The 27,671-nt window shown below is 38.8% G+C and overlaps 1 protein-coding gene across 1 annotated transcript; it reads left to right on the top strand.

The window, feature by feature from the left end:
* Nucleotides 1-265: 265 nt before the first annotated feature.
* On the top strand, nucleotides 266-27,671 carry WDR48 (WD repeat domain 48). Its single transcript, XM_039549492.1, has 19 exons — nucleotides 266-369; nucleotides 8,453-8,593; nucleotides 8,908-8,986; nucleotides 9,269-9,351; nucleotides 9,470-9,599; nucleotides 13,136-13,224; nucleotides 14,098-14,199; nucleotides 14,555-14,779; nucleotides 16,135-16,209; nucleotides 16,548-16,650; nucleotides 16,952-17,049; nucleotides 18,653-18,760; nucleotides 19,146-19,242; nucleotides 19,747-19,842; nucleotides 21,905-22,010; nucleotides 23,436-23,523; nucleotides 24,066-24,142; nucleotides 24,853-25,045; nucleotides 25,650-27,671. The coding sequence occupies exons 1-19, from the start codon at nucleotides 322-324 to the stop codon at nucleotides 25,743-25,745; spliced, it is 2,034 nt and encodes a 677-aa protein (XP_039405426.1). The 5' UTR covers nucleotides 266-321; the 3' UTR covers nucleotides 25,746-27,671.

Here is a 27,671-nt window from a genome sequence, read left to right as displayed (position 1 = left end):
AAGCTTTTTGCTGCCACTCGGAACGAAGCTAAGCGGGACGAACACACTGCAGGAGCATCGGGAGCTGGACGGGGACAACGCAGGAGCAGCAGGGCCTGGGAAGGGACAGACCCGACCCGCCCTGAGGCACGGCTCAGGCGAGGCCTCATGAGGCGGCAACATGGCGGGCGCCGCGTCAGGGCGGGAACGCGAGGCACGCCCCCCTTGGCCACGCCCCCTTGGCCACGCCCCCTCCTGGCTCGCGTATAAAAGCCTCGCGCGGGCCGGGTGAGGGGGCTGGTACTTCCGGTCGGACATGACGCCACAGTGTCAACATGCAAGATGGCGGCGCATCACCGGCAGAACACGGCGGGGCGGCGGAAAGTGCAGGTGAGGGCACGGCGGGGCCAGGACGGCTCAAGGGGAGCCCGGAGCTTCGCGGGCCACGCCAGCGGCTGCGGGGTGTCAGTTCTTGGGGGTTTCTACGGCAGCGCAGTCGCCCACTCTCCCACAACAGCGTTGCGGTGAGGGGAGGCACCGCCGCACGCCCCCAGGGTCTCACCCCGCCTCCTCTGGCCGCTGTGGCGGGGGCGAGCGGCTGCCTGAGGCACCGGGGGGGATGAGCTGCTGCTCGCTGCCGAACGGGGTCGAGTTCTGCAGCGCGCAGAAGGCAGAGATGAAGCAGCTCAGATCAAAAGCGGCAGAGCACGGGGGGAGGTAAATTGAGACCGAAAGAGCGGTGCCCCCGGATCTGCTTTGGTGTAACGTGAATTCCCAGCAGCGGCAGGGCTGCAGGGTCCTGCCGCCGCTGTCTCGGCTGTGTCCGGTGCCAGAGTAGGTTTAGATTAGATTTTAGGAAGAAATTCTTTACTGCGAGCGTGGTGAGACGCTGGAGTAGTTTGTCCAGTGAAGCTGTGGATGCCCCTTCCGTGGAATTTTTCTAGGCCGGGTTGGACGCGGCTCTGAGCAACCTGGTCCAGTGGAAGGTGTCCCTGCCCGTGGCAGGGAGTTGGAACTGGGTGACCTTCAAGGTCCCTTCCAACCCAAACCATTCCATGACTTTGTGATCTGCTTCACATCCTATTTCTGCTTAGTCTGTGTAAAACACTCTGGCCCTTTGCACACACGAGCAAGGACCAGGGTTTTATCTTCTCAAATTTCTGAAGTATTCCTTCCCTGCTCCAGGCAGCATTTGTTGAAGGAAACCCATTGCACAGGCAGTCAGAATGTCTACAGGGTGTAGACATTCTCAGCACACTTGAGGAAGAATTAAATCCTGTGGTTCAGGCTCACGTATAGCTACAAGTAGATTGTTGTAGCCGTGGCGGACACTGGAATTATTGAAGTGTGTATAAAAAGTCAAGACTCTTTAACAGTAAAAGTCATGAAAATGGTTTTATTTTATGGTCCCCAACACTTTTGTTCTTGTTTGTGATACTGCCAGCCCTTTAAATGTTTTTACAGCTTTCACGATGGAAGAGACTTAATGCTTTATCAATGTGCAAAGCTGCCTAGTGGCAAGTGCAAGTTTGAGCTGTACATATCTAGTGTGATCAAATGACATATTGATTAGGCTTGAAATAGCATTAGGAGCTTTCAAAACAGAGGTGGGTTTGGCTTTTGGACACATCATTTATCACACAGAGGAAATGTACATCTCTTCAGAGCATTTAGTGTTCTCTGTGGTTAAGGGAAGCACTCTCAATTCTATATAAAGAATTCCCTTACCTTGCCAGAAAAAAAACTGGATATGCTTTAAAATACAAAGAATCTAGAGTATAATATCCCTTTGTTGACTTAATTGCCTGTGCTATAGATGAGTTTTTGCAGCTTACACCCCTAAGGAGGGGGATTTTATTATATCGTGATATTTGTTTGATGTACTCCTATTTATGAAGTAGTATTTCCCTGACAACAGCATGCATCAAAGAGCTCATTGTTATCTTTTCTTACTACTACATTTGTTCTCCAGGCATTGCTTAGCTCAAAAGCTTGTTTTTACAGGTGGTTTTGTGCTGGTTTACGATGTTTTGTCTGCTCTTATTGTTCTGTGTGGTATTTTTTTCACTTCACGTACTAATGACACTGGATGTACATGACACTGATCTGTGTCTCAGCAGTGCATTGTAAGTTTAGATCTAGATTGGTTGTGTTTCTCAGAGAAGCTTCCCATCCCTGGAAGTGGTCAAGACCAATTTGGACAGGGCTAGGAGCAACCTGGGATAGTGGAAGGTGTCCCTGCCCATGGCAGGGGGTGGAATGAGATGATCTGTAAGGCGCCTTCCAACCCAAACAATTCCATGATGAACATTTATAAAGCTTGGCTAGAAGCTGGATTCTTTTCTTGATTCTTACTATTTCACCTGCTTGGCTAGTGTCAGGAAATGAATTTTAAGTGGCTGTTTTATCCATCAGCTGCTAATGGAATGATAAAACCACTCATGATTTATTTTACTCCCCAATGGCTGAGCATTAGGGTGCTTCTACATAAAGTTTTTGAGATAGAGTTGGAGAAATTTGTTCCCAACCTATGAGGCTGGAAGAAGAGGCTTTTACAAAAGACGCCTCTCAAGCATGGAGGAACTTGGTTCCTTACGTGGTAGGAGAGCTGGTTGACGTTTATGGAAATCAGAACTATTATTAGCTTGGATGCACCTGTTTTACTGGTAAGCAAAGCCATCCAAAATAGTCAGTTTAGGGTGCTTCTGCATATAATTGTAGTTTCTAAGGGTTTAATCAGAGTGGATGTTTTAGGCCTCAAAGTAAATTCCATGCATAGAAAAAGGAAAGAAGTTTAACTCTTTAAATGGGAGTCAGGCATTTGTTAAGCTTAGCCCTGCCTTTCTGAAGGATGCAGGAGCAAGGCTGTGTGATTTGGGAAGGGAAGGAGGATGCAGAGATGTGTCAGACACTGCTGTTGTCTGTGTGCTGTAGCTTTCAGATGTTGTCCTGGGAATTAAGTCAAGGGGAAGCCACTTTTCAGCAGGTGCCTTGAAGTAGTTGCCCTGGAGGGGTAGCATTGTAACTGCTCTCCCAAACTTGCTTCGACCAGAATAAATTTACCCCTGCACTCCAAACCTGTTGACAACACATGTGAATTTTGCCATATAAGGATCAGCACCCTTATGATTGCATGAATTTTAAGGACTTTTTGTCTTTAAGTCTTGTACAGAATAAGAAAATCTTATTCTCCATCCCTGGAAGTGTTCAAGGACAGGCTGGATGGAGGCTTGAGCAACCTGGTCTAGTGGAAGGTGTCCCTGCCTGTGGCAGGGGTTGAAATGACATGGTCTTTAAGGTCCTTTCCAACCCAATCCATTATGATCTTTTTGAACTGAATTTTTCATATTTGTGCACTAATACTGCAGCTTACTAGATTTTATCTGTTATTTTTATATTTTTTACTTAATAAATGTAAAAATTATAGTTACAAATATATTTATTTAATATATAATGCTTAAGCAAACAAATAGCCAGTATGTTGATTCCATCATAAAAGGATAAAAATGAGCTTCTTAATGCCTTCCATTACTTTTATTCTAGAGCCTGGAGACCTGGATAAAAATTCAAATAGTCACCTTAATTAAAAGCCATATTTTTAGGGATGCATATGCTCCACCAAGATAGTAAAGCAATTTGTTTTGTTTTACTAGGTGCTTTACCTCTGCTTATCTCATTCTTGATGCAATTCAGATCTCATGGAACCCTTCCATGATTTTGAGAAATACCTTTTTTTTTTAATTGCTCACTTAGAAACAAGGAATAAGTGTCCTTGGAGCTCAGCTGGTTCCTATTTCCTCCACATGGTTTGGTGGAATGTTTTAAAAGCAGATTTTACCCACTATGAAGATAAAATCTGTTATAAGGCATGTAATGTAGCAAGGGTAACGTGATCCCACATCATCTGATACACTCATCCATGCAGGAAACACACTGTAAGTCCTGCAAGAAATTCACTTGGCTTTCTGTACCAAAATGTATTTGTTGGCAGTAGCTTTATCTCTGGAGCTCTTAGGTAGTTATTAAAATGGTTAATCCTGATCCACTTAGTGTACTGAATCCCATAAACTCTTTATAATGAGTGGATGTTTGGGATGTTTGTGCACGGATGCTGTGGAAGATTCTTACTCATTATATGGGGGTTTCTAAAAGCTGCAGCAGTGTCGATGTGAAAGCCTTTGGTTGGTAGTAAAATCTTACATATCCCACAAACCCTGCCCCTCCCAGACCATGGTGGCAATAAAGCCATGGTGATCTATATCCCAGCCATTATCATGTCTGTGGTTTGCCCCTGGCTCTGTGTGCCCTGATGGAAAGGGCACAGCAGGGATGTGCTCCAGCCTGTCCTGTGTGGAGCAAATGCCACTGAGAACTCAGAGCTCTCACTTCCCGGGGGATCACCCTTTCCAGACAGAATCTGGTACTTTATCTGCAGTGAGAAAATCTGTGTGCTTCAAGAGCAGAGGTGAATTTTATCACAGCAGCTTCTCCTCAACCAAAACTTTACTGCATTTGTATTATTTAGATAAGTTTGTGTACACACATGCTTGAATATGTGCTTTTTGTATTTGTTTCATATACATACTAAATCTACTAATATTTCTTAATTCTATGCTAAGTGACACTCAAAAACCCAACCAACCAAAAAAGCACTTTCTCACCATTTTTCCCCCCAAATAAGAACATAATGCAGAACCACATATGGATTATCAGCAATCTTCTGTTCTTATTAGTGAATGTTTTGATTTTTTGGGCTTGGCTGCGTGTCCCCCATTGTTATACAAGTGTCAGCTCTTTTAGTCAAGTTGCTCTTATTGATGTATTTTAAGTACCCCATGCATTTCAACAGCCTTTCAACAGATTTTGTGGAGCCCTTAATTTTCCCCTCTATGCTAATATTGAATTAATGCACTTAAGTTCAAGCCCGGATGCTTCTCATGTTATACCTCCCATTCCAAAGGGTTCCATGTGGTGTGCATCAAATGTCTCATGGGGTTATTTTTAGTTCAGCCATGTGTGCTGTGTGTTTTGTTCTTGTTTTGTTAATATACAAGACATTTATTTCAGCCTCAATGACTGGTTAGCAGGAGTGGACCATTTAACACTTTATTTTGGATGAGAAAATACATTTATTAAGTGTTTTAAGGGTAAGCAACTGGCAGTTACTTGGATATCCATAGGTTTCCAGAATGAGCTGGAGAGCACATTTTTTGTTGTAATCCTTTTCAGCTCATACTGTTTTCAGGACAAATGGTTTGCCTTGTCCTTAGCCAACTGCTCAAATTGCAGTGTTCATTTGAAATGTTGGTGTGGTGTCCCATCAACTTGCTGACCACAGAATAATTTTCTCTCATTTTAATTTTCTCTTTGTCCTCATAGTATTAGAAATTTAAAAAATTAGAGACCATACTTAATTTGGATTAGAATTACTTTTATGATTGAAAAATATCTGTCATTGTTTCTTGCCATGGAAGAAGTTATCATTACCTAATAAAATAGATATTTATTTTTCTTCTTACCAATACTCCTTCAGTTTTTAAGACAGTTTGTCCGTACGAGTATACTATTCCTTCTGTGGACAGTAAATAATACTTTGTAAAATTATAAGTCTGAGGAGAGACTAAAGTAACTGGTTGAATTCTGTGACCAGTAGCAGTCACTACTGGGGAATTTTGTGTCAAGCTCTTTTTGTTGTTTTGCCATGTTTCTTTTTCCATCAAATATCTCTTGTATTTACTCCCAAGATTTTAATCTTGTTTAATTCAGTTGTTACAGCAAAGTTATTTTCTCAAGTTTCTCACAGGGAGAAAGAAGAATGATGTTGGGTTTCCTGCTCAACTGCTGCTGAGATCCAGCTCAGATCTACCATGGAACAATAACCCTGAAACAATATAACCTCTCTTTGTCCCAGTTCTTTTAAAATAAAAACAATACTTGCCAAGAGATGTTTGACTAAATTAATATGTGGAAGTCATTAAAGAGAATAAAGGGCAAATTAACTTTGAATATTTCAATACTGGTGGTAGTGAGAACTGGTTGTCAGTCTCTCTTATGTCTTTGTGTGAGGGAAAAACAGCATTTGGTTGAGTTGACTTTAATTCCATCAAGATTAATGTAGAAATATGACTCAGTTTCCAAAGTCCTGTGAAAGTTTTAATCATATATGAAAAGTACCTTATTTACTAAAGTAAGCCATCATTTGGGGTTTTTTTCCATTTTTAAATATTTATGGCTGTGTTTTTCTTTAGCTCTGTTAAATTAGAAAGAGTAACATTGTTGTGTGCAAAAAGCATAAGTGTTACCGTGCTTAGGTGACTAACATAGTTTGACAATCTAACTTAGGAGTGGAATGAAGAGCTCTTAAATTATACCTGAAAATATAACAAATATGGGAGGTGACTGGCAGAGGAGGAACAAATCCAAAAATTTCAGATTTCTCAAAGAATATCCTGCTAGCAGTTGGGAAAACAAGAGGTGAAGGGCCGTGCTGATCTTGAGCCTGATACTGTGTCAGGAGAATATTGTTCTCTATAATAAGTAACATCACATTTGATCTACTGACCTCTGTGTTTGTCTTAGCTGCTCACATTTAGTTTTTTTAACTGAGTGTTTTCATTGGCTTTATTCAAAGAGTTTGACAGCAGCATGAATTTGATGGCCATCCCTTTGCCTTGTGTTTGTATCATGTTAAACTGTGACTTTGACTCTAACATTATTTCATGCATATATTCTGTGCGGGTCTTTCAGCAATATAGACATGATATGATTAAGCCCAGGTAAGGAGTGGTACATAACATCTTGCTCCCTACATCTCACAAAAAAATAATACCTCAAGTACTTGAAGTGTTTTAACATAACATTTCTGCGTGGTTGATGGTGCCTTCTTTCAGCAGTGTCTCTGGAGCTGTGTGTAGGTGGCAACTTGAGCATGGATAGCAAGAACGTTATGGATGAGTCTGGAATGGGTGAGAGAAGCTGAAAGTATCAGCAATGAGGGCATGATCTAAAACTGTGAGGATGAGCTGTGATACTAAAAGGGCTGAGAGTGGCTGAGAGGGTCTTTAAGAGCATTGGGACATAACATTAATGTAGTGAAGGACTTTTGGAATGGTAAATGGAGAGTGTTGAGGCAGAAGGATTCAGGAAGCTCTTAATTTTCATCATCCAGTGTTGGTCTGTAGAGCTGCTCCAGCTCTTTCTCAAACAAAGAATAGCACTGGACACGTGTTTTCTGGAAGCATTAGTTCTCTGGCTGTGCTGCCAGGGGATGGGATAATTCAGTGGAGGTGTTGCCCACATTCACCAAATGGACCTGTCAGTTCTCATGGTATGGAATCCGAGCTGCTGTAAAATATTTCTTCAGTGATAAGGACCGCTGAACATCTTCCTTTGTTGGTTTTATTTTGTGTCACTGAGATCTGATCTGGAAAACGTTTTCTTTATACTACTTCAACACAGTTACTGAAGTGACAAACTGCTTTCAGATCTCTAGCCCAGGAATACTCCTTATAAGCATTCTCAAAACACTGGCACTTGTGTATCCAAATTATTCCTGCTTTGAGCAGATTTGATTATACCAAGCATGAAATTTTACCTTGTTCTGATTATATTTTACAGAATCTGGGAAGATGCATAACTGGCATCTTCCCCTCCTTTTCCTTCAGTGTGAGGGCTTTCCTCAGAGTAGTGTGTAAGCCCTGTGTAAATGCAGGGATCAGGAAAATGAGTGCAGTAGCTCTGAAGAAACTGTAGTGTCTTAGAATTGTATTTACTGAATACTAATAATGGAGACTGCTGTGGCCTTTCAGGATCTCTTGAAATTTCCTTTTAGTTTTTCTGAACAAATCCATGAAATAACCTTTACGCACAGTACTGTCAAACATGGAGGGAAGAAACTAATGGAATAATTTACCTGAAAGAGCAGTAAGGGTTTGAGTTTCTTATTATTTTGGTAGGTAGGTAGTTCTTTAAAAATTGGTTTAAAAATAACAGTGACACCTGAAATAGCTTGAATTTGTATCTGCAGTCTTTCAGTGCTTTGTAAGCCATGGTGACCATATCCTCTCCTTTGTGAGGCTGGGAAATACTGGCATCCCAGGTAAAGAAACTGTGGAACCCACTTGGGAAGTGAGACACAGACTCAGTGTGTTGTCTGAGATCACCCAGAATATACACACACAGCAGGGAACTGAGCTGAGGATTCTCTGGGTCTAACTTAGCTTAAGTTGTAACGATTAAAACACTCTTTTGGGCTCCAGTTCTATCACTGCTGAGTCTTCTCTGTGACTCTTCCCCATTTTTGGGGCCAAATGACTTTGGTGGTGCTGGTAACTCTCAAACTGACAGACAATGCTTGTAAAACTCTTCATATTTTTTTACTCAAGAACCTCACAAAGATGAAATTAGATGTTCAGGTTTTATGACCAGGTCAGTATCTTAATACCATAATTGGATTTGTGCAAATGTGTTTTAGGTCTCCTATGTGATTAGAGATGAAGTGGAGAAGTACAACCGCAACGGGGTAAATGCGCTTCAGCTGGACCCAGCATTAAACAGACTCTTCACGGCAGGCCGGGACTCCATCATAAGGATATGGAGTGTCAATCAGCACAAGGTCAGTCAGGAGGGGGTTCCTGTGTCTAAACCTACTTTTTCCAAATTATCCTGCTGGTAAGCTGCCTCCAGGGCTGTATGTGATGGTTTTTAACAGCTGCCAATTACTGTGATCACACAATCCTTTTGATAATTGCTCATACTGTGGTATCTTACATAACTGTATAGTTCTAGCACAAAAAGGTTCTGAAATAGTGATTTCAAACAATTAGGGAACTTTGGATCCATATGCAGGTTGAAGATAATATCATGACAGGGTCTGATAGTCACAATCTTCTCCATTGGTGATGAGCTTATTTTTTTCTTAATTTCCAGCAAGACCCTTATATAGCATCTATGGAACATCACACAGATTGGGTAAATGACATTGTGCTCTGCTGCAATGGCAAAACATGTAAGTACTTAAAAGTTTCAGAACTACAGTATTCAGAAACTGTATACAAGTAAATTATCTGCTGCTTTAATTATTTTCCATCTTTTCTTAGCATGTAAAATTAATTTGTGATGTATATTGTAAATTTTTTAAAATTATGTGAGCAGCTGTTTTAATGAAAATTGAAATGTGTATATAAATGATTGTTTTAATCTTTTTGAAAAACAAATTAGAGTAGTTACGAATATGCCCTAAAGTAATATATAAGCCATTAAAATTTAGTCTTTATTCTTTCCAATTTAGTGATATCTGCTTCTTCAGATACTACTGTTAAAGTGTGGAATGCACATAAGGGATTTTGCATGTCAACACTAAGGACGCATAAGGTGAAAAATATTATCTGTAAATACTGTGTGTGATCACTGCCATTCTTACAATTATTGAGATGTAGACTTCAAAAGGATAACATTGTTGATTCATATTGTTACTTTCATTTTATCGTAGGACTATGTGAAAGCCTTAGCATATGCAAAAGATAAGGAGCTGGTAGCATCTGCTGGGCTGGACAGACAGATATTCCTCTGGGATGTAAATACTCTCACAGCACTGACTGCCTCAAATAACACTGTCACAAGTAGGTACCTGGGCAGGGGAGGCAAATGCAATGCATTTTATTGAGTAGGGCGATCTGTGAGATGAATTTAAAACTGTGGGTGCTGTTTCTATCTGTACATAAAAAATGGGCAAGAAATTTGAAGGTGGGTTTTGTATGCAATCAGTCCATTTGTTGTGTTATGTAATAGCTGGAAATCTAGAGCAGCCAACAGTCATGGCATTTAGAATGGAGGACAAGTCTCTTTGAACTGTTTATCCTGAACTGTGACATGCTGGTTTCTCTGCAACTTGATAGAGCTTTAACTTGAGAAGCCTTTAGCTTCTCAACCAACCTTTTATATGAATGTTCCTTAGCTTATTTGCTCCTATATTTTTCTATGTATTATAATTTGGGATTTCTTTTTGCTTGTGTAGATGCTGAAAAAACAGGCAGTACAGCTCCTTGATACATTTATCCAAACTGTCAGAAGAATAGTTTCTATATAAACTGGACTAAAAACCATACAGAGTAACACAAAGCACTGACTAGATACAAGGATGACATACTGGTGAGATTTAACTCACTGGAGATTAAAAGGCAAGGGCAAACTGTAGATTCTCCTCATCAGGGTTAATTCTCAATGTCACCATCATCTTTTAGAAAGTCACCTCTCCTCCTTCTCTCTCCCAGAACGGCATTACATAAATTGTGAGATCTTTCTTTATACAGCAATTCCAACACTGCCTTTTTCAGAATGGTCAGGGTAGAGCTGGTTAAGTTTCTCTTCTGGGAAGTGTCGCTAGCTGTGAGGTTCAGTTGGATTTGAGTGAATAGCATAGATCTGGGTCATGGCATCCTGGTTTGTATTTGCTATTTTACAGTATTTTTTTTTTTTGAAAAAGAGGGTCTAGTGTGACCACAGTGTACTTTGCTGCTTGGTCAGGTAGGTTGGAAAAATTGTGTTTACAGTGACAGACCTCTTTCATTTTACACTTTGGTAGGTGTTTAAACAATAGCAGATTCTCATATGCATTGGGAAAGAGCAGAACTATCTTGCACACTACCACATCTTAATTTTTTAAATAAGACTAGTTGCTTCATCAGTCATAGGTTAGGAATGACTCAAGGAAAATCTGCAAAACTAAAATTTGGAATTGGCACAACATATTCCTAAGACATTTCAAGAATATGTGATTCTATAAATAAGAGGCAGGCATGTAGTTGTGTTGGTGTGGCTTTTTTTATTTACTGTGTTGGGCTGATTTTGAAAGGTGTGATTAAAGATTTGGTAGCTTCTAAAACCAAAGGTGCATCTGCTGGGCAGAACTGTCAGTTTTGCATTTGTTGTCTGAAGAACTTTTTAATTCAAGTATAGCCTTGTGCTGACATGTCTGAGTAGCTGTTGGAAGAGAGATGGCTTTAGTGAGCTGTGTTGCACTGCAGAATGGTATTGGGATGGCACATGACTAAAGTGATTTACCTTATCTTTCCCAGAAGTATAAAATCCTTCTATTTCTTTCTTATTTTCACTGAAAGTAGAATTATTTTATAGCCAAACTTTGCTGATAACTGTCAGCTTTGCTGTCTTCTACTTGAACAAAGAGTTTTTGAAGGAAGAACTTATTTGTGAGCTCACAGGAAAACTCAGTAGTGGGATAATAAAAAAACATAAAAACATTTATTGTACGCTGTAACAGTGATACAGAGCCTAAATTATTCAAGTGAATCAGAAATGGGAGATGGGGAGTACTGAGGAGCTGATGCTTGTTTTGAACCCAAGATCAAATGGGAGTGGAGATGTTACCTCTAAGGTGATGGGGAGAAATTTGCATTTCTAGGGTAGGAACACAAATATTTCATAAGGGGCAGGAAGAGGAAGCAGAGGTGTTTTTTCTTTCATTTTAGTGCTCCCCAGTAATAGTGTTTCTGTTGGAAAGAACACGGTGTATGTCCTCACAGAACCTGTTTTCCTGAGTCCTTTCAAGCAGTATGGATTTTTTCAGATTACAAATGAAAATTGTTCTTGTGCATTAGTTTCCTATCTGATTACCTGGAAGCAGTGTACACAAGCCAGCATTAAGAGGGAAGCCCATTTTTAAAGAGTGTCTCAGTCAGCAGAGCTATAATTCAAATTAAGTGGAGAGATTTAGCTTTTGAGAGGTAGTCCCTTCCAGAAGAGGATGGAGTTGAGCTTTGCTTTTGTTCTGGCATAAATTTTGCTTCTGTACCTTTGAGATTTTCCTATTCCTGCTATCCAGCTTTTGATAACTCTGTATATTGTCCTTTCCTAATTTATTATGATTGTTGAACAGTGTGCTAACCTTCAAGAGTTTTCAGTTCTGTGTTTTGCTTTTAGCTGTTCTCTGGGGACAGTGGAAGACTCACTTTATTTTAGCTCCAAATAATAGATTTCATTTGACAGTTTGCATTTGGATGCTATAACCAGTGGCTAAGAGGACCCTGAAGTAAAGCTGCATCGTTCTTCATAGTCATAGAATATCCTGAATTGTAAGGGACCCTCAAGGATCTCTGAGTTCAATTCCTGACCCTGCATGGGACAATCCCAGAAATCCCACCCTATGCCTGTGAGCGTTGTCCAAACGCTCCTGGGGCACTGGCAGCCTTGGGGCAGTGACTGTTCCCTGGGGAGCCTTTTCAGTACCCAACCACCTTCTGGGGAAAAAAATTCTTCATAATATCCAGCCTAAACCTCCCCTGACACAGGTTCTTCTGCTGTGACAAAATGTGATACTACATTATGATATTAGGTTACAAAGCCTGTGTTGGAAACTCAGCTCCATCATATAAATAAATCATTGTGTGAAGTTTCACGTTTTTGCTGGCCATGCAGTTTGTTGCTATTCTTAGCCTTCTTGGCATACTGATGGTGTGGATTTGAGGCTTGATGAAATGCCTGATTGTGCTCTCTAAATAGATGATTTTCATTTGCTGTGTCTGTGCTTTTCCCAGTTGAGGGACTGGTACTTTAATCTCCAAAAGTGGGTTAGGCTGGATGGTGTAGAATTCCTCAGCTCTGATGGTAGGTGTGATGCTAAGGAGATGCCATATGGTTTTCATAAATGCAGAGGTAGCATCCATACTCACCACATTTCAGTGCTGCAGTGTAACTTCTCTGCATCTCTGCTGAACTAGGAGAGGAGCCTTTAATACAAAATGTAGAATTTTACTGATACTTGGCTTGGAAAAAAATCTCTGCCTTTAAATCCAAATGCTGTGTATTACAAGCTCACAAAGTGTCATACTCCAATAAAATAGTTGACCAAGAGTAGCTTGATGGCCCTGGCACAGAACTGTGGTGCCAAAAGGGTGCCAAGATAGTAATGACCATAAATCTGAGGGGTTATTTTGTTTTTATGCAGTAGTAGATGAAGAATTGGAATGGGGTTTTTCTAGCATTAGTCTGACATTGTCTTTCTTAAAGCAGCTCTAGATACAGGGCAGAGAAGCACTATTTTCATGGGTCAAAGGGTATTAAAATACCCATTTTGAGTGAATAAGTATGTTTTTCAAATGACAGCGTTAAAATTGAAAATGTGAATTTTATTTTGAAATAGCTTCTTCCCTGAGTGGGAACAAAGACTCAATCTACAGCCTTGCAATGAATCAAATGGGAACAGTTATTGTATCAGGGTCCACCGAAAAGGTAAGCAAAATTCGGTAAGGTTCATTTCACTTCAGTTTGATTTCAGTACAAAGAGACAATTTGATTCATTTTCAATGTCATGTCTGTAGCAGCTTTTGTGTTTTCAGTACTGAGAGCAGACGCTTCTCTTAAGTGGGAGTGCCAAGTGTAGGATACAAATCCTGCCTCAGGCTGAAGATGTGATGTATCCATAGAGCTTTAATGCATAGGGGAGACAATCAGATCATCTTGTGTAACCCTCTTTGTCAGAGATTGTTACATTTCCCCACAAGAGCTCTGATTTTTGAGGGCACATGACTCAGATGATTATCAAGACTGAAGCAGTTGCTGCAGGTAGGAGAGAAGGTGCCAGCAATTTGTGAGATCCCTGCAGGAAGTGGGAAATGAAGTGAGCTAATGAAGCTCAAGTGTTCCCAAAAGACAGCCCTTGCTCCTTGTTGTAAAGGAAGGTGAAACAGGCTTAAGTCTCTGTGTTGTTTTCTTTTACCTAATCTAACCTTGAGAGAATTTTATTTCCAAGACAATATAAAAATGAAAGTAGGATACACCAGTGAAGCATATTAGAGGATTCTCAGAATTGCTTTTTTTTGCCTGCATCTGGAAACACTGTCCTGTTTCCAGTCACTTCCATTCTTTAATTTCTTTTAGACAGAAGAAACCAGAACAAATTAAATTAAAATCAAGAGAATCTGATTATTAGAGCTGCATAAGATATAGTTGTGTCTGTCTTGTTCTGACATATATTTTCTGTGATGGATGTCCATGTGTTCAAAATAAGGGTTGATTCATTTGGAAAGGCTTAATTACTGCAGGGGTAACACATTGGTGGGAAGAATGGTGTTAATGCCAGTTATCCAATGTCTATTTCCATAGGTTCTAAGAGTGTGGGATCCAAGGACTTGTGCAAAACTAATGAAACTCAAAGGGCACACGGACAATGTCAAAGCTTTGTTGTTGAACAGAGATGGCACCCAGGTATGTGCTTTAACCTGAGACTAAGGCATTTTACAGAGAGCAGAAACATCATTAGTCCATATCAATGTAATTTAATGTCATAGGTTACAGAAGGTAGCTTAACAAGTATTACAGATATTTAGTGGTAAAGGCAGTGAGGCTGGATGGGTGAAAATTGTTTTTATTACAGATTCATCTAGGTATGGAGTGGGTTGTTTACATAAAATACTGGAAATTGTGACTAGAGTTGTTACCTGTTTAGCACCATCTTAATGGAAAAATATAACCATATGAATTATAAAAGCTTTTTATGGGGAAAAAATATTTTCAAAGACTTAAATACCTGCTTAATTGAAGTGTGCTCGTTGTTGCTCAGTGTCTTTCAGGCAGCTCTGACGGGACTATTCGCCTGTGGTCCCTTGGGCAGCAGAGATGCATAGCCACATACCGAGTCCATGATGAAGGTGTTTGGGCTCTGCAGGTCAATGAAGCCTTCACTCATGTTTATTCAGGAGGAAGAGACAGGAAGATTTATTGTACAGATCTACGAAATCCTGATATCCGTGTGCTGATCTGTGAAGAAAAGGCACCAGTTCTTAAGGTAATTGAGTTTAATTCAGAGAATTGCAGAGTGTTTGGGGTTAGAAGTGATGTCTGAAGCTCATCTGGTCCACTCCCTCTCCCCTGCTCAAGAGCCAGTTGCCTGGAACCACATCAAGATGGCTTTTGAGTATCTCCAAGAATGGAGAATTCACAACCTTGCTGGGCATCCTGTGCCAATGTTCTGTCATCCTCACAGTATAAAAGGGTATTTGTATGTTGTTTCATGAAACAGTGGCTTGAGGTATACATTGATTAAAGAATTCACATTGGCTAACAAGTGTTTATTATACCACATCTTCAGCAGATTGGCTTCGTCTCCTAAATTACACCTAAAGTTGAATTGTCTGAAGAAGATGGATGCTTGGCAGCTACTTAAAATATGCAAATTCAAATATTACTGAAATTAAATATGCTTCAGACATGAGAAGTTGGGTTTGCCAGGCTTTAGTATAGTTTTAAGAAGCCTGAGCTGGCATTGCCATGGTTTTGTACAAAAATTGGTTTTTCTTAGCAGCAGCATATGTGCACAGGACTGTGCTAGGATCTGTTACATACTCATGGGAACCAGGAGTAAAGTTGATTGTAGGTTTTTTGAATGCCTAAACATGATGTTTGCCTGCACAAGTCTGAATCTTTCAAAGAGACTGTTTTTTGAATTTTTTTGCTGTCTGTAACTTTAGTGACATGACCTTTGGAACCTGCAGGTTTATAAGGAGTGTTCAATTGAAACCAATACCAATAGATATAAACAGGCTGGCTTCCTTGTGAGTGAACTCTAGCTTAGTGTGTTAAGAAAAAATCCTGTATATGTTAATTTAGTTATGGAAAAGTCAGAATATGAGAAATTTCAGTTCAAAATGGAAAATGAAAGCACTGGTCAGCTGTACAGAGGTCAGAAGGGGCCTCTAATCTTGGCTACAGTGATTCATTAATCTGAGAAATGTAATGGCAGACCCAAGTATATAAAGCTCTGCTATTTTTTCTATTAGTACAGAACTTCTCACATTCTCATTTTAACCATATGAATTGTCTGAATACAAAGTAACTGAGAAAATACTGTACTTACCAAACTGTCCATTAGACAAGATTGCATCATGCTGGAAACAACTTTAACTACTGTGTGTTAATACACATTGCATCTATTACCACCCATGTCTACAATTCATTTGTTGAATATTTGTAATAATTCCTCTAGATTTTCAGAAGTTTCATCTTTTAAACTTTGTATTTCTGCAGTCAACTGAAAGTAGTGCTGTTCCTAAGACAGTTTCAATTATGGGAGCAGATCTTTGCAAGACAATTATCAAAGGGAAAATAAGTCAAGCATGACTAAAAGTTTGTTTCATTATTTAGATGGAACTTGATAGATCAGCTGATCCTCCTCCAGCACTTTGGGTTGCAACAACTAAATCCTCTGTGAATAAATGGGTAAGTGATATATTTCAGTTTGTGAGTTCAGTTGAGTATGGAACTTGCAGTCTTGGTTTGGGAACTTTTGGGCTGTTGCTTTCAATTTGACTGGGATGTGCTGTGATCTGTAAGCTTTCTTTAAATCGTAAAATACTAATATTGAAATTGATCAAAAGGTATTAAGCTTTGAATTACTTTCATTGCTCTCTATTTATGGTACTTTTAGGAATAAATTATCTTTCTTGAAACTGGATTGTTAACATCTGAATAGCAGCATGAACTGGCAGTTGTTACTCACAGATAAAAGCAGAGTTTATAGCTGATTATGAATGTTACTATTTTCCTTCTTTCTTTAGACTTTGAAAGGAATCCATAATTTTAGAGCATCAGGAGATTATGATAATGATTGTACCAATCCCATACCACCCCTGTGTACACAGCCTGACCAAGTTATAAAAGGTAAACAACTGTTTTTCAGAAGACCTTGTAAAATCTGTTATCATTAGGACAAGTGATAGAGCTTTAAGATTGACTCCGGTTTTTAAAAACTTGATGCTATGATTTCAAGCAGAACAATGTGGTTATTGTCTATCCAGTGTTGGTTACAGTTAACATTGTGTTTAAACCTTGGTGACATCCAAGCCTTACACAAAAAAACTGAAACCAAAGAACAGCGTATGTCATGCTATGCAATTTAATCTAATGTGATATTAGGAAAAAATAATGACAGTACTAACCTTAATTCTTGGTTTTTTGCCAGGGGGTGCTAGTATTATTCAGTGCCACATTCTTAATGACAAGAGACACATATTAACCAAAGATACAAATAATAATGTGGCATACTGGGATGTCTTGAAGGTAAGGATGTAATTTCAGATTTTCTACTGTTGGATGATTAATTATTTTGTGCCACTTTTTTAATGTATGTATTTTTAGTGTTGGAGATTTCTTTGGTAGAAAGTCAATCATCTTTCTGTCTCAGCACATCATGGAAAGTTTGCCTTTTGAAAAAGGAGGGGGCATTTCTGAGCTTTTTTGTAGCTGTCCCTGACATGAGGCTGATACCTGCATTCACCTGAATCTGATCCAGTATTGACATGTTTCTGTTTTGATGGGGGTTTGTTTCAAAGAGGGCTTGTGTCAGCTGGTAAGGCAGGAATGGCAGGAAGGTGAACAGAAGGAAGCCTGGCTCCTGCCTTGTGTTGCCTAGGGAGACTTGGTGTGACATTTTAAGGTGCTTTACCTAATGATTGGTCAGAGGAGAGGGGAAAGAGTGCAGAAAGGAAGGACTCAAATCCCACACCAGTGGGATTTAGTCTCTGGCAAAAGCCTGTTTAAATTCTAAATATTTTCTTCATCTCGAACTATGCAGTGCACCAGCCAAGATCAATAAGGAGGTAAAGCATGCTCAGGCAACTTACTGAGTTGTTGACTGAAGCAGAAAAGAAATTAGGTTGGAGGATATAGATTTATACTAAAAATTATCTAGATTATTTTTTTGGAAAAGTTAATAGCTTTTCTTTATTTTAGTGTGTATGTCAGTGCGCAGTGTTAGATCTCAGGACCAAAGTCAAATGCTGATGTTAATTTTTACTTTCATTCAGGTTTTTTTTTCTAAGTAAGGCTGTGAGAAAGGTCACTTAATGTGTTTAAATACATAATCACTGTAGAGATGGGATTATTGGCCAGTTCAGAGTGTTGCCTTCCATGTAGGATCCTTGCACTCAGAAGCTGAGACTCTTTATTGAGGATGCTGGAAGAAAAGAGGGAGATTTTCCTACCTGTAGCTGCACCCTTCAGTCTTTGCTTCCTGTAACTTTTCCTGGATTTTGAGGGAATAAATTCCAAGGTTGCAATCCTTAGTGTTTGCTTAAAACAAGTGTTTCAGGATGACTTGGCAAGTGGATTATAATAATTTGGATGTTAACAGAATTACTTTAGGAGCACTTAAAATATGAACATTTTATTAAAAATTTTACTGACATTTTTATACGAAATAAAACAGAAATTAAGCATCTGCACAGAAATTCACTCACAGCTGTTCCCATTGCAGTAGTTGAGCTGAATTTGTTGCTTGATGTGCAGCAAATACTGGTGTTTGATGGAGGGTACTGAAATATTGCTACTGATGGGGAGAGGAATGACAGAGGGTATTAGAAGACAGCAGTCTACTCAGTGATAGGGAAAATATTTTCTAGTAATCTGAAGTAATATTTCCAAACCTCTCTGCTGGCTTGATGCCACTACTTCAGAGATAAAAAAAGAAAAAAAAAAATTGCTTACCATATAAACTATAGTTCAATTTTTTGAGAAAGATTTAACCTTTGACTTGTATAGTTTTGGACTGCAGTGCTCAGGGAGGGATCATAAGTCACAATCATTCCAAGTGTATATGAAAATCAAGTAAAAGACTTGAGGTGTTGATATGACTCAGTACTTGTACATTTCTTCTGGTGTACAGGCATGTAAAGTTGAAGACCTTGGGAAAGTAGATTTTGAAGAAGAAATTAAGAAGAGATTTAAAATGGTCTATGTGCCAAACTGGTTCTCAGTGGACTTGAAAACCGGGGTGAGATACCACTCCTAAATCTGTTGTTTTAATGTCATATTTCATATTTTTTCATATATTGTTTGTTCAAAAAGGTTTTAGTTTGTTAACTTTAGAAGAACACCCATTGCTTGTCTGATGGGTTAAATTTGTTTTTAAGTAAACCAGCAAATTTTACCTCTGTTTGTAATAATCTGAATAACAGATTTTTTTAATTAATTTTTTGCTTGTGGTATAGTCCACCAATTCCAATTATGAATTAATACAGTTTGGTAAACAAAATGTGCTGTCATGCATTTAGAAATTCTTTAGTTTGTATTCCCAGATAAGTATGGAAAAAATTAGAAATTTATAGATTTGTTTAATCCAAAACAACTATTAATTCCTCGTGGTCTTTTGCCAACAGATGTTGACAATTACTTTGGATGAAAGTGACTGCTTTGCAGCCTGGGTTTCAGCAAAGGATGCTGGATTTAGCAGTCCAGATGGTTCTGATCCAAAATGTAAGTTTTAACTAATATTAGTGTTTTATTTTAACAAAAAAAGCAGAATAAATTCCAGTATATATGTTTTGAAGCATTCCAGTGCCATGTATGTCAGTATCTGGTTGGATTTTGGGGCTTATTTTCTTAATACTAAATTCTGTAGCAAATTCTCCAAAGACAATATTCCCTTTTTTCCTGAAACACTCATGTTCAGGTTTTACATTTAATTTTGTTTTAAACCTTCAAGGAGCAAAAGGGAAAAAGTAATTATAACGTATTGTAAAGACTGTTAAAGCACGTGAGTGATCCAACAGCAGGGATTCTAAAATCAGCTTTTCCTGAAAGACTGTAACATGCAGCTCTCAGCTTGTGACAAGCAGATTTCTGTGCCCATAAATAGTTTGCTTTGGGAACAGAACTGCTCAGACTCTTGGGGAATTTTCAGCTGTGGATCAAATGGAGATTATTTTGTTGCCCATGTTTTTTGTGTAACTGAAGTTCTGCCTCACTATGTCTTGACAGTAAACCTTGGAGGGCTTCTGCTGCAAGCACTTCTGGAGTATTGGCCTAGAACACACATCAATCCAGTGGATGAAGAAGAAAATGAGATAAACCATGGTTAATACTTCAATATTTTCCTTTTTTAGTATTTGTCCACACATTGTTTGTTTATATATCTGTTTCTTAAATAGATAACATGATTTGCTGTCTTACACCTATCTGTCTATGCATTATAGACATAACATTTTTTAGCACTTCTAAATTTGCTTTACACCCGAAAGTGTGTTGTACTTCTGAAAATATCAGCAAAAATCTTAAGTCTGTCGGTAAAAAAAGTGGGTGAATAAATGATTCTGAAGTTACAAAAACTTGATGAAAAACAGTTACTGGCAAACTGAAGCTTGAGTTGGAAAAGAAACTCTAGATAATGACAGTAAAGAACAATAATTCTATTATCTAACATTAGGAAGTATTCTCTTGACATAATTCCAGTTTTCTTCTAGGTATTGTGAACAAAATAAAACAAAAGCTTTATTGTAAAAAATACATTCTATGTAACAATACATTGAGTAGCTCTGTAGAAAACACCTTAGAATGCCTTTTTAGGTAAGAATGCTGAGTCTGATCAGGCATTGGATGAAAACCACAGCCACGTGAAATGTAGGAAAGTGGCTGAATTTGGCAAAATAAGAGACTGTAACTCCTGAGCTGGAAATCCATTCAACCCAGGTCAGAGTTGACTGAAAAGTCTCATATTTGGTGATTAAGAAATTACTTTATATAGATAGATGATGCAATTAAGAAAACTGTACGTTCAGCATATCTTGCTGACTTGTGATGAGACTGTGCCAAGAATTAGATGCTTGCTTCTTTCAAAACTGGTCCCCATGGAGGGTTAGAGCACTTGGCAGACTCTTCTGGATTCAGCTGCTGATTCTCAGACTAAGTTTGCAGCTTAGAGCCAGACAAGGTATGAGAAGTGTCACCCACAGGCTTTTGTGGTGTTGGATTATTGATGCTGCACTGCTTATTCCTGTGTAGAGTTGTGGATCAGTGGAATGTTTGGAGTACTCACAACAGAAACAGTTTTAATTGCCCTTCCAAAAGGAAAAAAATTTAGGGAACTGGCACTGAGCAGTGACTTAGGAAGCTGAAGTGTACGTGTTGGACACTGGTGTTTTTGTAGAGGTACAAATTTAAGTAAACACGAAATATGTGCACTGTTGTTCCTCTCAATTGTTCAGAGAACTGTTATGAAGAAATCTTTCAAACAATAGGATTTTTCACTTGCTGTAACTTCAGTATCATGTTTACCCGTTCCAATATAGATTTTTGGTTTTGGTTTCTTTGCTTATTACAATTTCTGACCTTTCTTTGACTGCATGTGTTTCTGGTTAGAAAGCTGAGGAACCATTCATCTCATGAGTCTGTGCCATTTAAATTTCTTAATGTTGCTTGAATTCAACATCTCTTCAAATACAGTAATGAGATGCTACAGTGTAATGAAGATGATTTTTCCCAAGTGCAAGTCAGGCATCCAAATTCTTCTGCATTGTTTCAAGCTACCTACTGATTAGAAGCTGCACTGTTCAAGAGGTGCATAAATAATGCTGATTTTTCTTAATCTTGTCCTATCAACCTGATATGGAATCAGGTTCTTCAGTGTTTGAAGACCATGCTGCTGTAGCTAGCTATAATAAATGGAATTTATAACCCAGGAGCTTCAAGGCACTGAGTCTGAGCATTCCTGGTACACTGTTTTGACATCTGGCAAATCCAGGTAGAAGAGCAGTGCAAACACCCTTCAGAGTTCTGTACTGTAACTGTAGAGGGAAGAACAGTCTTGTCTCAGCAGAGTCTCCTTAGTTGATTTCTAATATTAGTATTGTTCAGTTTGACAAAAGAAATGGAAAAAACCTCATCATCGGGTTTTGGGCTCCTGAGCTCTATTCTCCTCAAGGGCTTTTGAAATAGGCCTTTCACAAACCTTTATTGGTCTTGTTACTCTCTAGTGTTTCTTTTTATATGCTTGCTCCGTCTTGGAAATAGGGCTTTTCTTGTTTTTTATGAAGCTTATGATCTTAATTTACTGGATACATTTGCTCTAGGTGGAATGTGTGCCCAATTTTAAGGCCTAGTGCAGTCTCACTGCTGTTTTATGTGGGTTTTTTTCCTACAGTTAATGGGGAGCAGGAGAACAGAGTCCAGAAAGGAAATGGATACTTCCAAGTGCCACCACATACACCAGTTATTTTTGGTGAGGCTGGAGGACGCACTTTGTTCAGGTATAAAAACTGACAAACATAAATCCAGTGGCTGAGCAATCCCTTTCTTAGTGCAAGCAGGAATGCTATAAAAATGTTATTTGGATCTGTTCTGTACATTCGAGACATGCCCTCAACAGGCAAAATAAGCAGGTGTTGATAATTTGGCATTATCCAACTGAGCCTATGAGTATGAACATCAACAAGGTGTGGGGTTTTAAAGCAGTAGGAGCTGTGTGTATAGTCCTTAATTGTGTGTGATATTTTTGGGTGCCTTCTTTCTGCAAATTGATAAAGTAGGATGTGCTTTAGAATGAAGTTTTACTGCTTTGGATTCTTATGGAACTTTTCCTATGAGTGTATTATGCTGATCTTTGAGTATTAGTTACTCAGGAGCTGTTACTCACTGGAGAGTTGGCTTCTGCTCCCAAAATTATAGTTGATGATCCAGTAGAATGCTCCTTCCTGCCAGAGATTAGGACTCAGGTTCTGCATTGCAATGGGTGTGTACTGATGACACTTCTTTTCATTCTACACTGAAAAACCTAGCTATGGTATGTGATACATCAGAGACACTTTAATAGTGCTGCAGAACAAGTGCTGAGCTTGCAAACCCTGTGAATTGTTTGATATTTACTGAGATAGTGGATTTTAGATTTATGGGGTGGGGAATGTTTGATTTGTTGGTTTTGTTTCCCAGGCTGAACAGGTCCCAGAATGATGTAAATTTCAGTCCATAAACTGGTCAGTAAAACAGGGAAACCATTTTCAGCTTGGAAAACTGACTTTTTAACCTGCAGTATCAATGTATTTGCATTGTACCTGGGCCTTAGTATCTGCCTCCATTCTGTTCTGGATCTTACCTGCTACACAGCTGCTGCTCAAGAGAACACTGAAAAGACCCCATTGAAAGGAGCAAGCTATGCTTATGGGACCTAAAAGGTGGATTGCAGGACTCTGACAAAATACCTTACTGCAATTTGTAAAATTAAATGTGGCTTTTTTGCATCATGGCGTGTGCCCATTTCCTAAAATTGGTTTTATTCTTTCCTTTTAGTGAGAGCTTAGCAGATGCTTTACATGCAGAGCTTCTTTTTCCCAAGGAGAAGAGAATGGCTTTATGCCAGGTGCCTTTCCCCTTCTCCTGACAGTTCTGTACTTCAACACACAAACATAACACAATCCAGAGCAAAGTACTTTCCCAAATCTTCTGTGTCATAGCTATAGTCTCCTAAGATCCTACTCCCTGTTTCTGCTCTGGGATCTGTCTTCCTACAGCTCCTTCTGGTCTTTACAGAAAGTAAGTGATCTCTTCCCTAGTAAGTTCATGGTGCTAACACAGTTCGAGTTGCCTGCCCATTAAAAGGGCAGGACCTCTCCTGAAAGCTTTTTAATGCAAATGACAATAATTGTTGTTACAATAAAGGTAATTTCTGTGTGTCTCAGGTTGTTGTGTCGGGATTCAGGAGGTGAAACCGAATCCATGCTTCTCAATGAAACGGTGCCACAATGGGTAATTGACATCACTGTGGATGTAAGTTTTGGGTGCCTAAGTTTGGCCTTTTTTTAGTTTTTTAGGATGTACTACAATTAACTTTGCAGTATCTGAAATGACATTTTAAATTTTTGCACTGTTTGTATTTAAAATAAGTGGTTTCAAGGTCTGTAATCAAGACCCTTCAAGATGCACCGTTTTTTGATGTGTCCAGTTAAGGTATTTTTGCTCCATTTCTTTTGACACACTGTCTTAGATAAAGAATTCAAAGTCCTGTGCGTAATTGGTATCCTTTTCAAGTGAGGAACAGAGAATACACTTCATATTGCTGCTGTCTTTTGATACTAAATGCCTTTGAAATAAATGATAATTTATATTCAAAAGCTAGATGATCTGTGCATCATCTAAATTGAAGTGTCTCAGGAGTATGAGTAATTTGGCTGTGGTGGGGATGTTGATTAAGAATCTCTCATGGGTTTTGATAATTAGGAGCTGAATATACTTCACATAGCAGCTGCTGCAAATAGGAGCTGATAACAGTTCATCCTAAATTAACATTTCTGAAACTTGTTTCCTTCTAGAAAAATATGCCCAAGTTCAATAAGATTCCCTTCTACCTCCAACCTCATTCATCGTCAGGGGCAAAAACTCTAAAAAAGTAAGTAATGCAAATATGACTATCAATATTGAATATCAAAATTGTAGAAAAAAACCTGCAAGCTCAGGGAAAAAAACCACCAAACCAATTCACTGATTTCCCAGAGAATTGTTTTGTGCTTGAATTTCTAGAAGTTCTTAGTCATTTAACAGCATTGCTCTAAAGCACTAAGTTATATCAGAATATTTGAGAGAACTGTAGATTTGTTTCGGGTTCAACAGACAGTTGTTCAAGTTTATGCTAAGAAATGTCTTAAGAACTAACTACTGAAATGAGTATGTTTTTTGTGGTATTTAATCAGAAAACAGATGAATTTATAGATGGTTACTCTGTTCAGAACCACAGCTTTGTTTCCTGTTGCTAACAGATGAATAACTGCTTTTTGAAAGGAAAAGGGACAAAAGCTGACAGTAGGGAATGCTAACTAGTACTACCAGTCACATGAGCTGGAACTGGGAGCTGTGTAGGTTAGAAATCAATGCAGATTTTTATCTGGTCTTTTGAATATCTTAACCACTTTTCTGAGTTTTTTGCTGTGTGACTCTGGATAAATTGCTGTTATGATCATGGTATTCTGGATGATCTTGATAATTACTATTAGACAATATAAAGATCTGTGTAGTTGCATAGCTTGCTACACTAAGGTATTATGAAGGTAAGAAGTAGAGTTTCTCAAGTTTTTTCCTGACAAACTTCTCTAACTCCTATAGAGACCGACTGTCAGCCAGTGACATGCTTCAGGTGAGAAAAGTGATGGAACACGTGTATGAGAAAATCATCAACTTGGATAACGAGTCTCAGACAACGAGCTCCTCCAACAATGAGAAAGCAGGAGAACAAGAAAAGGAGGAGGACATTGCTGTGCTAGCAGAGGAGAAGATTGAACTTCTGTGCCAGGACCAGGTGAGTTCCCTGTGATCAAAACCAAGGGGTGGCAGTGAATTGGTTGTGAATTTTTGAATACTGAATTTAAAAAATGCTATAGAATTACTTAGTTTTAAAGGTAACAGATAATGTTTTGACATCATGTTAACTTAGTGCTGACACGAGTTTCAGACAGTTGCATATAGGCAGGTGAAAGATTTTCCATAGTAAACCTGTTTAATTTGGTCTGACTTGTGACTTTTACAGGATTACTTACTCATATTCACAAATGAACTTATTACAATTGCATGGAGTTGTATTTTTAGTGTTTCTGGAATGGTTTGAATTCTGCATTTTTAGCAGTTTTTAAAATTGGTCCAAAACCACTAATTGCCTAATAAGTGCATGAAGATGAAGTACTGAGGAGGTGGTTGTAGTCTGAAGTTAGATGTTACACTGCTAAAATCTCTCAGTAATGCATTGGGTTCAGTTGCTAATTGAAGAATCTGAGCCTTTGCATGGTTCATCTTGGTATCAGTTCACCCCTAGGACTGTGAAAACTGGAGTGTTTGGTTTGGGTGTTTTTAGAATTTCTGCAAGTGTAGCAGACCTGTGGAGTAAAAGATGACTGTTTGCTGTGCAGGTTTTGGACCCCAACATGGACCTTCGAACTGTAAAGCACTTCATCTGGAAGAGTGGCGGGGACCTGACACTTCACTACCGCCAGAAATCAACGTGAGGGCAGCGCAGACCCAGAGGGGTCATTATTTACTTGACCATACTGTGCTGGTTCCAAGAGTAGTTCTAGAGAAACCCACTGAACCCCTAAGGTAGATGAGACTTCTAATGCCTCAGTATGGACGGGAAGTAAACATTTAATTGAAGTGACTAATAGACCTGTAATATAGAGGAAAAAAAATCTATATGACTTAAACTAAAGTCTGTCCTAGTCTCAGTCAATGAGATGGGAGGTCCCTGAGTGGTTCGTGTTGTGTGAGGTGTACAGAGAGTGGATGATAACCCAGTGCAGACTTTTGCTTCTTCCTTTTTGTTTTTGGTTTTTTTCCAGAACATAATCCCCTCATCTTGCTCATGCTCGGTATCAAACTGATTTGTCCATATTAGTCACTGTTCACAATGTAATTAAGAACTGCACACAAGGTATTTTTAATACATTCCATTCATAAAGTTCCAGCAATGATTCCTCATGGGTTACTTAAGCATTTCTACCACTAAAAGAAATTTGGGAAAGAAAACACCAGAAAATAGGTATTGCATACTTGAATGAATGGGCCCATTTAATTGCAAGCCAAGGGTTAACATGAGAGTTGTTTTAATTGCTTTAGAGAGCTGTTGACATGCAAATAAGAACACTAGAAAAATATCAGAGCAGGGTGAGTCCAGTGATGCTGTGCATCATAATAGAGTGAACGTGCTTTGCAGCAACTTAGATATTTTTTTCTAAATATATATAACTACTGCCTGCACTGTCCTAGGTGTTCTAAAGACACACTAGTCTAATTTTTAGTAACTGTGCTCCAAAAGTATGTGACATTTTGTTAAAACTTCAAACCATTCTGAATATAACTTCAGATGTTTAATGTTAAACTTTAGAAACTTCTCAGCAGATTTCATATTCATGAGATAAAAATACTGATTCTTCTTTTCCAAGGTTTTATATGCAGTTGTTCTTTTGTTAGAGACTTAGGCAGATCTTGTTTTCACTGCTGTTTCTAAAAATCTGTGACTGTCATAGGCTCATGGTAATCTTTTATAGAAGTTTAACTTATTGGGGGGAGGGAGGGTAAGGGCCTTTCAGCTTTTTGTGAGAAAATGTGGGGATATCCCAGAAAACCATTTGTAGCCAGAGCAAATTACAAATCCTCTTAGAGAAATGGTGTAGAAATGACTCTTGTCTGAAGCAGAAGCACAAGTGCCTTCAAGGGGCAGTATATTATTGGAGTTTCTTCAGGAGACACATGCTCTTGCCCTTCCTGTATCTTGTGATCAAGATTTAGGTTGAGGCCTAAGGGAAGTCCCAATAAATTATATTACTGGGATTGTATTGGTCAGACAAAAAGTAAAATATTTTTCATCATGTTTTATTTGAAAAAATAGTCAAAATATAGTCAAATAGTCAAAGTAGTCATTCCCTTCTGCACTTTTAACCCAGCAAAACAAGCTCCTTGCTTAGACAAAACCATGGTTCAGAATTAAGCTAGCATGTCTTTTCCCCTGTCTTTTGAGAGTCAGTTTCAGTTCTTTATCCCCATTTCTGTGTATGCTTAGTTTGACACACTTGTGCTTTAACTGCACATTTTTAGTGCTATTTGTGAATTAAATGGTTAAACAGAACTGTAACTTTTATTGGTAAATTGTCCTGACTTGTATTTATTAATAGCAAGGGTCTTTGTCTGTTCCAGTAGGCACAGTTTGGGTTATGTTTTGTTTCCTGGTTGTCTTCCTGTCCTATTGTATACATTGGAGTTGCTCACAGTAATTTTTTGTTTGAAATCAGCCAAGGTTGTAATTTTCCTTCTGCTTTTTCTTTCTAACCATCCCAAAACACAGTAACAGGAAAGTTTTTAATGGAAGAGTCTGCAATGCCAGAAGGGTAAATGATGTTTCACAGTTGTATAGAATAAAAGGCTTTAGTTAAAATGTT

Source organism: Corvus cornix, chromosome 2 (genome assembly GCF_000738735.6).
Source record: "Corvus cornix cornix isolate S_Up_H32 chromosome 2, ASM73873v5, whole genome shotgun sequence".
Lineage (NCBI taxonomy): Eukaryota > Metazoa > Chordata > Aves > Passeriformes > Corvidae > Corvus > Corvus cornix.
Note: the sequence above shows the minus strand (reverse complement) of the source record. Positions and strands in the feature narration are given on the sequence as shown.

What these genes read in the sequence shown, in the direction of transcription:
- WDR48 (XM_039549492.1), top strand. Translation starts at nt 322, where the DNA reads ATGGCGGCGCATCACCGGCAGAACACGGCGGGGCGGCGGAAAGTGCAG. An exon ending in CTGCTGCAATGGCAAAACAT is followed by an intron (nt 8,987 to 9,268) that starts GTAAGTACTTAA and finishes TTTCCAATTTAG; the next exon opens with TGATATCTGCTTCTTCAGAT. An exon ending in AATCCTCTGTGAATAAATGG is followed by an intron (nt 16,210 to 16,547) that starts GTAAGTGATATA and finishes TTCTTTCTTTAG; the next exon opens with ACTTTGAAAGGAATCCATAA.